This window comes from Meles meles, chromosome 5, assembly GCF_922984935.1.
Source record: "Meles meles chromosome 5, mMelMel3.1 paternal haplotype, whole genome shotgun sequence".
Classification (NCBI taxonomy): Eukaryota; Metazoa; Chordata; class Mammalia; order Carnivora; family Mustelidae; genus Meles; species Meles meles.
In genome coordinates, this window is record NC_060070.1 from 23370521 (window position 1) to 23382500 (window position 11980).

At 44.9% G+C, this 11980-nt stretch overlaps 1 protein-coding gene across 1 annotated transcript in view; it reads right to left on the minus strand.

Moving 5' to 3' along the window:
* LOC123941165 (coiled-coil domain-containing protein 162-like) overlaps positions 1-11980 on the minus strand; it is a 132884-nt gene that overhangs the window by 58252 nt on the left and 62652 nt on the right. Inside the window, exon 20 of the mRNA XM_046004070.1 lies at positions 6948-7086. Coding sequence (XP_045860026.1) covers positions 6948-7086 — 139 coding nt within the window. The remainder of the gene's footprint in view (positions 1-6947; positions 7087-11980) is intronic.

The following is an 11980-nucleotide window of genomic DNA, read 5'->3' on the forward strand; positions in this document are numbered from 1 at the left end:
AGACGCAAGACTAAAGAATCATGGGGAGAAAGCCATGAGTTCCATGCTTTGCTTTCTCCTCCTCTGGAATTGCTCTGCTGTCTTAGGAATTGAACCTACTTTCCTTGATAGATGAACTTCGTCCTGGCTGGATATTTTGTTGATCTTCTGGGGGAGGGGCCTGTTGTAGTGACTCTTAAGTGTCTTTGCCCGAGGCGGGATTGCACCGCCCTTACCGGCGGCCGGACTAAGTAATCGGCTCGGGTTCGCTTTTGGGAGCTTCTGTTCCCTGAACGCTTTCCGTAGAGTTCCGGAGGACGGGAATGAAAATGGCGGCCTCCCAGTCTTTGGCCCGGAGGAGCCGAGAGCCTGGGGCCCCACTCCTCAGTGCGCCCCCAGAGGACAGCACCCAATCACTCGCATATCCCCAGCCTCTAGCCGCGCTCTGAGCTTACCCAGCCCACGACCAGTTCAAGGTAACCCCGAGCTGAGAGTTCAGTCCTCAGCTCTGTTTCTGCAGCCGGCTTCTCCGTTCTAATACCTGCGAGCTCTGCGACACTCCGACACCCCCGATCCTTCTGTGACCCTGCGGGACCTGGGGCCATGCTGACCCTGCATGGGCTTCACCCCGGTTTAGTCTCTGGAGCAATGTCCCTCAGTGGAACAGACTTTTAAAAGTCCTGATTTTGTGCTCCGTTGCTCCGCCGCTTGCCGGGAGCCGGCCCCTCCCCCCGCAGTCTATCTTCCCGTCGTTTTAGATTCACTTCTCCGCCAGTCCTACCTTTCAGAAAGTGGTTGATTTTCTGTTTCTAGAGTTGCTGTTCTTCTTCTCTTCGCTCTCCCGTTGGATTTGTAGGTATTTGCAATGTTTAGATAAGCTATCGAGCTGATCTCCTGCTACCTGATGTAGTCTCAGCCTGCTACTTCTCCGCCATCTTGACTCCTCCCCCCATATAGTGCTTATATTTTTAAATTTGCTTTCCATTTATTATGAATGTTTTGACATCTTTAAAGACCTTTCTGGCTAAGGAAGAGACTGCCCCTCTTTGGGCTAACCGTTCTTGGAGACAGCAAAGGACTGAGCAGGGAGCACAGCTTTCATATGCGAACCAACCAATCCAAAGCCATCGCTCTTCTCTCTGACCCCTGCATGGGGTAGGCACTATTCCTCTGCTTTATTCATCCCAGGGCTTAGTCAACCACTAGAGACCACCTCTACCACCCAAATCCCACTGGAATGATTCAACCCAGCAGCACTTAAACTCTTCACCTTGCCCTGCCTTGCCTTTCCAGGCTATGGCTTAGCACTCTCCTTGTTCCTGACCCACATACATGCTTTCCCACATGGCTGTGTGGGTCATGGCATACATCCGGTTTCTAGCACCTGTGAATATAATAAACTTTGTTTTTCCTGAGTCTTTTCTGTTCTCTTCTTGTAGCTATACCTGACTGACAATCATGGAGAAGAACACAGAACACGGATGTGCTCTCTTATCCTGGCAAGTTTGTGCAGAACTTTGTAACGACCAAGGGCCACAAACGAACACTATTCCTGACTGATCGAGAGCTGCAGACACGGCTTTGTGTGCATATGAGGCCTATCACTTAATGGATGCTTGGAGACTAATCAAAAATATAATATGATCAGTGTATATGTGGCTGTGAGTCCAAGCTACAGAATCATAGACTATGATAGACTCTTGAGAGACCAGAGTCAAGCTCCAGGCACCACTACTGCCCAGATCATTGGCTATTCTTTTCCCCACTTTAGTCCTTTCTCAGTCTAGATCACTAGACCCAACCCCCTTCTATCAATAGAATGTTTCTAACGCTCTGTGAAAAAAGGGGTCTCAAGATGATTTTTTTTTTAGCACTAGACCCTCTCTTATTCCTCCCTCTCCACAGACCCCCTATTTTGAAAGATTTTTCCACCAAACATCCATTAAACATTTCCCCAACTGTAACCCAACACCGCATTAGCCTCCAGCCCTGCCTCTGAGCTGCAGGAAGAAATGAAGAAACATGATATAAAGGAAGGACTCGGGCTCTGGAATTGGACACGCGCAGATGGAAGCTCTGTTGTGATAGGCTGTGTGACCCAGTGCAAGTTACACAACTTCTCTGAGTCTTTATTTCCTCATCTGTAAAAATGGGGAGAACGATTTCTATCCCACAGAGTTAGCACATGGTGGGAACTCAGCCAAAGCAAATGTCTTCTCTCCCTTATCTCAGTGCTTAGAATTCCAGTTTAAAAAAAAAAACAAAAACTTGACATTTTGTGTACCTGCACAGCATTTGGGCAAAGGTATCTTTTTTACCACGCCTTTTGAAATACTGAAAACAGGTGATGGGGTCCTGTTGCAGCTCACTGAGACCCTTATTGCAGAAGCTCGGGCCTGTGTCTTCTGGGAGGGTAGGTCTGATCAGCACAGCCAGCCGGCAGCATACAAGAAACAGGGAAACTCACTGAAACAAAAGGCCGGCTTGTTGCTTTGGTCAGGGTACACCTGCCAACCTAATAAAATACCAGAACAGATACGGAATTCTGCAAATTGTCCTGCCACCCTCTGGCCGCCTTACTGTCAATAAGCAGTCAAGGGTTTCCTAACACACCACGCCTCCTGTGTGTGAGAGAGCTACCCGGAACATGATCCCCGGCAAACTGGTTCAAATCACAGAGAGCAGGAAATTCATATGGCACACGCTAGAGTTTTTCCTGGATGCAAGGATATAAAAAAGAAAACAAAAGACAAAACAACAACAAAAACACCTGCAAAATAGCCCTGAGGAAGCCCCTGGCAGAAGGTGTGGCTCTTGATTTCTTAGACACTGGGGACCAGGACCATGATCATAAGCCAGGCCCAGCTCACAGGAGGCCTTCTCTGTATCTCAGAAGTCCCCAGATAACCCCAAAGCACACTTTAATGTCTGTGTTTAGAGATACTTAAGCTAGATGAGCATAAAGATTAATTTAAAAACGAAATTTAATTTAAAAGCGATCCCTTTCTGGGCTCCCAATTCAGGTTTCTGCAAAAGTTACTGGTACCTTCAGGGTATCTTCTTAAGTTTCTCCTTTTTTGCCCTCATCACTCCAAACATCAGCAATACGTTCAGATTAGTGGCACTTCCATGCCACATGTTTTATTCTGTTTTACAGAGTTCCTTTAAAGGGACTTTTTAGGGGCACCTGGGTGGCTCAGTGGGTTGAGCCTCTGCCTTCAGCTCAGGTAGTGGTCTCAGGGTCCTGGGATCTAGCCCTGCATCAGGCTCCCTGCTCAGCAAGGAGCCTGCTTCCCTCCCTCTCTCTCTGCCTGCCTCTCTGTCTACTTGTGATCTCTGACTTTCAAATAAATACATAAAATCTTAAAAAAAAAAAAATTTAGGGCGCCTGGGTGGCTCAGTGGGTTAAGCCTCTGCTTTCGGCTCAAGTCATGATCTCAGGGTCCTGGAATCAAGTACCGCATCGGGCTCTCTGCTCAGCAGGGAACATGCTTCCTCCTTTCTCTCTCTCTGCCTGCCTCTCTGCCTACTTGTGATCTCTCTCTGTCAAATAAATAAATAAAAATCTTTAAAAAAAAATTTAAAGGGACTTTTTCTTTTGTTTTGCCTCGTCCATTCCTGAATTACAAAGGAATCCAGACCTTCAAATCTGGAGGTAGCAAACTTTTTCTTAAAGGGTCAGAGAGTAAATATTTCAGTTCTGTGGCTCATATAGTCTCTGTTGCAACTACTCAACTGTGTGTGAAAGCAGTCTAAGATAATCTATAATGAATGGACATAACTGTGTTCCCAAAAACTTCATTTAAGGACACCGAGATTTGAATTCTATGTAATTTTCATGTGTCACAAAATAGTACTCTTTTCTTGAAATTTTTTCCCCAACCATTTAAAGATATAAAAGCTATTCTTGGGCCATAGGCCATACAAAAATCAGGCAGGGGTTTATGATAGAAGTTTGCCAAACAGACAAGATCGATTAGAACCACTGTACCACCCAAGCATTTACTTTCAACACAATGATTACTTCACCTGAAATTAAAGATAAGCTCACTTCTCAGGCATTTCTTGCATCAGCTAGTGAATAACTCCTGCAGTTTGGTGGACATGCCCAGAAGTGACAGGCCCTGGGCAATGTGGTTCCAGTGGTCTTGGAGGACAATACCACTTTCCACCAGGAGCTTGGTAGAGGGCAGGTTGACAAGGACAGAGTGAACTTTTGTGCTTAAAAACGTGCATCCAACAAAGGTAGTGATCTGAAGCAGCACCTGCACCCCGATGTTTAGAGGAGCAGGTCCACAAGAGCCAAACTATGGAAAGAGCCCAGATGTCCATCAACAGATGAATGGATAAAGAAGATGTGATGCGTGCGCGCGCACGCACACACACACACACACACACACACACACACACACAGGAATATTATGCAGCCATCAAAAATGAAATCTTGCCATTTGCAACAACAGATGGAACTAGAGGGTGTTATGCTAAGCAAAATAAGTCAATCAGAGAAAGACAATTACCATATGATCTCACTCATTCATGGAATTTAAGAAACAACATATGAGCTCACTCATACGTGGAATTTAAGGAATTTCACAGGGGAAGAGAAAAAAAAATGAAACAAGATGAAACCATAGAGGAAGACAAATCATAAGAGACTCTTAATCTTAGGAAACAAACTGTGGGCTACTGGAGGGGAGATGGGTGGAAGGATGGGGTAACTGGGTGATGGGCATTAAGGAGGGCATGTGATATAATGAGCACTGGGTATTATATAAGACTGATGAATCATAGGGCGCCTGGGTGGCTCAGTGGGTTAAAGCCTCTGCCTTTGGCTCAGGTCATGATCCCAGGGTCCTGGGATCGAGCCCCGCATCCAGCTCTCTGCTCGGCAGGGAGTCTGCTTCCTCCTCTCTCTCTGCCTGCCTCTCTGCCTACTTGTGATCTCTGTCTGCCAAATAAATAAATAAAATCTTTAAAAAAAAAAAAAAAGACTGATGAATCACAGACCTGTGCCCCTGCAAAAAATAATACATTATATGCTAATTAATTGAATTTAAATTTTAAAAATAAGAAATCAATCAATCAAATAAATAAAAAATGTGCATTTATCCTGCTACCAGAGCTGATCTGTGCCACATATTAGCAGGAGCCACATACTAGGTGATCACAGGGCCACTATCTTGACGTCCTTGCGCTATGCCCTTCCTCACTTCCCCATAGAAACACACTGCTCTCCTTCCAGGTAAAAGTTCATTCAGTTCTTCCTTTTCAAATTCTGGAAAAGCCTTCAGTTAACATAAGCAAAAAAGTTCCCTGGGGTCCACAGTCATTCGCTCAGAGTTGGTGAACTCTGGGGAAGGGTGAGGGAACTTCCCCATACTTTCTGTCTCTTGATTATCTGAGGACTTTTCGTTGTTTGCAGGTTTAGCACTAACATCATCAAGCAGAATGACATTTATCTTTCCGCTTCTCTTTTTCTCCTGTTTCCTGCCTTCTCTCTGGAGTCTATTTTTCTCTCCACACTGCTATCTGGCATCCATCCTAATTCTGAGGCTTGGGAGTCAAACTCATGCAGGTTCTAGTTCCAGTCTGTCACTTACTAACTGTGTGATTCCAGACACATGCATACTCTGAAAAGTCCCGAAGGAAAAGGCTAGAGGAAATGCCATAAATGAGGAACTCATGGAGATCAACCTTCCTGAGTGGTTCCCTCTAAAGTCATTTGAAAGGGTAGGAGGCAAGATGGGGGAGGAGAAAGATACACTGAATCTACTAAAACCAGATGTAGGACAGAGTCTGCCCTCCATTCCTGCAGGCTGAGCATGCCAGGATAAAGAAAGCCCCTCAAAGGAATTCCTAGAGGAAGCAGACTAGTTCCCCTGGGAGAACAGTAACAAGCCGAACCCTCATTTGGACTGAACCAAATCCAAAAAGAACATCCAGGGTATGGTTCTATTTCTTCATCCTATGTAAATTCTTCACAAATTCTGACTTGGGGTTTGAGAGTCAGAGGGCTAATGAATGGCCCTCCTGACGATCTTTATATCCTACTCACATGATGAGCTATAGCTCAGAAAGCTGTCAATGAAAAGAAACTGAATTAGTCTAATTTTTTGTTGTTGTTCTGCTGATTTCATTTGAATCCAGGGACCCCCTGTTGCTCAGAGTAAAGAAGATGCAGAACAGAAAGAGAAAATAGAGTTCAGTTCAATCCCTATGTTTCCATGCTCTACGGATGCCCATGCTAATGGTGGAAGGCAATTACAAGCCACAGGTAAGAGCGTAGCCTCCTGAGATCCCCTGATTGGCTAAATGCTTACACTGGGAATTAGTCAAAGGAAGCTAATTGATTTTGACAATTTAAGAAGAAGCAGAGATGCTCAGGCCTGACTGCTTCCCTTCCCATACAAAACTCATTATTTACCCTAGAAACAGTGTGACTCTCAATGCAAACGAATTTTCTCATCAGTCACGGTTGATTAACAAAAGAGACTTCTTTTTCGTATGCAGAGTACTTAATATCTACAATTTATTTATTTGAATTTACAAATTTAACTCAGCCAATTCCATGGGCTTCGCAAGTGCAGTGAAAATTCTGTTCTTTGGAAAGGTAATTAAGGGCTGAAAAAAATAAACAAAACTCTTAGAATCATCTTCTGAAGTCTAAAAAATATTATTCCCCATTAAACAACCTGAACAGCGACAGCAGTGATTGTTATGCAAACTAACGTATTTAAATCACATTTAATAAAACCAGGACCATCCTCATCTGATGAGAACACCTTCTACACAGACAGCCTTTGCAATGGGGTACATTGGGTAGTCACAGTTTTCTGGATCAGGCTGTGGCCCCTGACTATTTTAGGCTCGTTACTCAGTCTTGCCAAGAGTGACCTCCCACGATGGCCACTCAGAGGTACTTGCCCCACACAATTAACTGGACAGGATTCACGCCCCGCCCTTACCGGATAAGGTGTCTCACTGCGGCATCAAACTGCAAAAATATAACCTCCCTTCGAAGGAGGAGTGCCTGGGACACCTGGGTAGGGTCCTGGGGGCTCTGGAGGTTGTCAATCATTTTCTGCAGCTCTTGCAGCTCAGACCCTGGAAGATGGATGACATTTCAGTTAGCGATGCTGACATACAGACTACGACAGCTAGCCTAATGAGCCATCGTTTCACCTCTGAAGCTAACTTTTTACCTAAATGTATTTCTTTTGTTTGTGAGCATACTAATTATGTTTTGCAAGACCAGCAAAGTCTTATGTTCTAGAGCCCAAGGTCTGACTTATCTTTCCTTCCTTCCTTCCTTCCTCCCTCAATAAGATAAAAATTTGCTTTGCTTTTCAGCAGGATAAGAACGTACTGTTGGTTTTTTTTTTTTTTCCAGATTTTTTATTTATTTGACAGAGATCACAAGTAGGCAGAGAGGCAGGCAGAGAGAGAGGAGGAAGCAGGCTCCCTGCTGAGCAGAGAGCCTGATGCAGGGCACGATCCCAGGACCCTGAGATCATGACCTGAGCCGAAGGCAGAGGCTTAACCCACTGAACCACCCAGGCACCCCAGAACGTACTGTTGAATGAACGTTTTATATTTTACAAGGCTGTAGCTTCTAGATTGAAAAAAAAAATCACAAGGAATGGGAAAATGCAAGTCTCAGTAGATCTGTTAGGGGCTTAAAGTTATTATAGATTATAGACCAGCGTTTATTTCTCATAGCCATGCCATACAAATCAACCCCTCTGTCACTGGCTCATCCTGTCACTGGCTCATGGGTTAAAGAAGACTCAGGACCATCCAGGACAAGCAAGAAATATGCACTCACTCCTATGTGCACAAGTGTGCACTCACGCACACACACATAAACACACACACACTAGGAGCTTCTCATCATTTTAGGAGTAGGTTTTAGAGATCCTAAACTGACTTATTTCTTGGACCCTTACTGCAAAAGTGGGCTGGATATAAACAGACTTATATGTATTTTGAATGGAAATTTAAGTTAAGGGCCTTCTGTGGCACTCAATGCCGGTTGAGGAAACTGGCCTAGGTTTGGATGGCTGGAGTAGCATCTCTGTTATTGGCCCAGGAGAGGAGCTAGTCATAATGGGAGAGCACAGCAAGAAAACGATGGTGGGGAAGTGGGTAGGCCCACACTTCCAGGGACATTAGAATGATCCGAAAGTTCCCCAACTCCCAGTGAGGACAGTGATGGCTCTCTACTTGAGAGAACTTCCCTGCTACGGGAAGAGGATTATGGAAACTGGTCACTGTGCCTGATATGTAGCCTGAGGCAGAAGAGAGAGATGAGAAAGCTATGAGGTATTTCCAGAGTTCCTCTCTCAGTAGCTTGTCCAGACCTGAGCAGCCTTCTACCCTATCTGGTCTGGTATTGGATATCTCCCCCCACGCAAGGGAGGCAGAGGAATTGAGGGAATGGGGAAGCTGCCCATGAGAGCCTGACCAGAGAACCAGGACTGAGAAGAGTCGCTAATACTTGCAACATACGCTTTGGCTTTAGGAAAAGATGAGCAGCCTAGATTCCATATCCATTTGATGCTTTACGTACAAGAGAAAAATGGTTTTTAGGTACTCGTCCAGCCCCTGAAACATTGGATCCAATCATCAAAAATTTACGACTTCTCTATAGACCTGATGGTCATGTTGGACAGAAAAGAAACTTCCACCAGAAGAGGAGTCACACTGGAGTGACTCGTATGAGAATTTTAGTGGCGGCTGGGGGGAGGGGCTGTCAGTGAGCCTTATTTGTTCAAGGCCTAGCGTGATGGTCTGTAGGAAAGACATTCTGTGGGCTAAGTAGTAACCGGGGGTCAGGTGGGGAGAAGGTTTAGAATCCTCCGCAATGACAATGAAAAAAGAATATGAAGGGACACACAGCCTATAAGGAAAGCTCTGTTAAATGTAAAGTGTGTTTGGGGGCACCTGGGTGGCTCAGTTGGTTAAGCGGCTGCCTTCAGCTCAGGTCATGACCCCAGGGGTCCTGGGATGGAGCCAGACCCGCATCGGGCTCCCTGCTCAGCGGGGAGGCTGCTTCTCCCTCTCCCTCTGCCTGCTGCTCTGCCTACTTGTACTCTCTGTCAAATAAATAAATGAAATCTTAAAAAAAAAAAGGTAAAGTGTGTTTGGACAAGGGTTAGAAGGTAGTAAAGACCAACAAGAATCTCTCTCTTGGTCCAGTGGTTGGTGTCAGATAATTTTTCTCTTTTCATTTACGTGTGTGCTGTACGTACACCTCCACACCATCACTGCCCAGCAAAATCATTCTGTAGCATTAGTACCAGAACACAGATGTGGAGGTGGGCACTCCTCTTTCTTTGTTGTTTACAGATTTTAGGATCCTCATTTAGGCTCCCCTTTCTTAGCAGCATCAAGCTGCTGTTGGGTGGGAGGGAAGGGGGCAGACAGGGTCGGGCAGAAGGTCTTCCCGTGAGGCTGGGGCAGATGGTTGCCATGTAGTTGTGGTGGGGACGGGGGTTTGGCAATAGACCCTCAGCCAGAAAACGTCAGGAAACAAACAAGCCTTTCCCCCCAAGAGGGTCCCATTTGGGAAATTAGAGAGAGAGAGAGAGAATATGGAATCACAATGGCCCTGTCTCCACGTGAATACTCAAGAGGCTGTACATTTTGTGCTTAGTTTGCCTCAAGAGTTCCCGAAACCCTAAGTTTGTATAGATAGTATTTGGGCTTTCACTGGCCTCCTAAACCTTTATAGGGAAATCACAGTGCAAACTCCCACATGCCGATTACATCCTCTGCTGATCTAAAGGGAGTGGCTGGCTTTCAGGGAAGGAGAGGAGTTGTCCCGGGTCACCCAGCTCATGCTCAGTGTTAAAGGACTGCTGCTTCCTCAGTCAAGTGGGAGGACCAAAGCTGAAATCCGGAGGGTCCCCTTGAAGAATATTTTAAAGCACCTAAGCCCACAAAAGTCATTTTATCTAACTCCAAATAGCTTGGCAATAGCTGAGAGGGGTTGGGCAAGGATGGGAACAGACCCATCTCCTCTGTTCACCTTACTTCTCCTTGCCTTCTTCTGGGAAGTGGGCCAGGAACGGAGCAACTGAGGCTTTTTAAAAAAGATGATTATCTTAGAGTGGTATTTTTTTTTTTTTTTTTTTTTTTTTTTTTTTTAGTTCAGTTTGCTCTTTATCTATTTTCAGCAGAGCAGAGTATGCAAAACTTCACACATTCTCCCTGGAGCACAAATGTTTTCGCTGGCAACGTGACAGATGGCATGCCTCTAATTGCACACCTTGGAAAGACTAGGCCCCATATATTTCAATGGTTTCTGGTTCAGAAGCATATAAATAGTAAGAAACCGATTTCCTTTCTCCTGAATTCTAGGTCCTCAATAATTTGGCCTCATTCCCTCCTGTTCCTCAGTGTCACACTGGTAGGCTCACCATCCTCTGGACTGGCCATGTGCATTCTGGCCTGTTGCCTTTGCTAGTGTCTTTTTCCGGTCTTGCCAAGAACACCCGTCCTAGATTTCTCCCTTGATTCAAAGGAAGGCAAGTACCCCCAGATCTCCTTCCCTGCACACTCTGCCCTCCCAGCTGCTGGAGGAGTTCCTATGCAGGGTCCTTCTTGGGGAAGATGGCTCTGGCTCTATGTTGGCTCCTATCTCAACTCCAAGGTTTCCCATCCCATCCTTTCACCCATCCCTCATCTAAAGCCCAGTCTCCACACCCTCCCCAAATCCAGCACCTCCCTCGAGAGTGTCTTAGCTGATTTTCTAAAGTAAACCCTTTTATAGCAGTCCTGGAATTAGCAAAAGACCCTAAGTGTGCTTTAAAACATCTCTACTTTCTTGATTCTTACAATGAAGCCATGCTGGTAGTTCTGAAATCTCATTACACAATTCCGTGTAATCTCGAAAAAAAATCGGTGTTTTCTGCTGAGTCAGCCCCAATCCATCCCCTTTGCATGCTGCTTCTCCTCAGAGACCGGCATCGACCCTCCTCCAGGACCGCCACTCATACCCTTCCCTAGGTCTCCCATCTGAATGTTTACAGTTTCCTTCAGTGTTCAGTGACACCTTGCACATCTACCAGCAAACAAATCAGGGTCTCCCACAAACACCTTCTCTTTATGCACTGCCCAGAGAGAAATAGATTCAGAGTATCTTATACTCGTTTGAAGAATGCTAGGTTTAAATAAGCATATTATCATCTCATTCCATCGGCTCTTCTCATCCTTTAAAATCCTTGGTTACCCTGTTATAATGTATTGTGATTAATTAATATTTACATAACTACTGACATAATTTGGCTGCAAGTCAAGTTATTAAAATAACGAGATCAGTTTCCCTGCTTTTGATCAACCCAACTTACTAAGCATTTCAGTCTTTAATTTACCTCGTGCATTTATCTTAGAACTTAGTGCTTATTTAGGGTTTATGGATTAGCACTTGGCGGATAAAACTAAAGCCTCAATCATTCTTACTTCAGGACCATCAGACTACTGTTAGTTAACAGAGATTGTCTGCAAAAAATTCTTGACAATGAATGCTTGGCTCTGACCTTGCCATATTAGCTCACAAAGGCCAGAAAGGGGATGAAAGAAAACTAGTGTATAGTAAGGGCATGTACATTTTTGTAGAAGCTCTACATAGATTTTAATCCATAGAACATCTCCATGAAACAGGTGTTATCACCCCCATTTTATAGATGGAAAGAAACCCGGAGAGTCAGTGTCCCGTGTCCAGTAACCAAGCGGCAGATACAGGGTAAAAACCCAGGCTGGCCCAGCTCCTGGCTTGCTTTACTTTGTGGTTTAACCTGCGAATGTGGAATTAATTAGTTTGGAGACAGTATATCATAAGGTTTTGCCCTTTGCCTTTCTTCTCACTGTCATTTATGAAAAGAATAATTTAGTTCTGTCTTTCCAAGTACTAAGAGCTTCATATTAGTTAACTAGGTGGGGGGGAATCTCTTCACAACGTATGTGTATATCAAATCATCACATTGTACACTTTAAA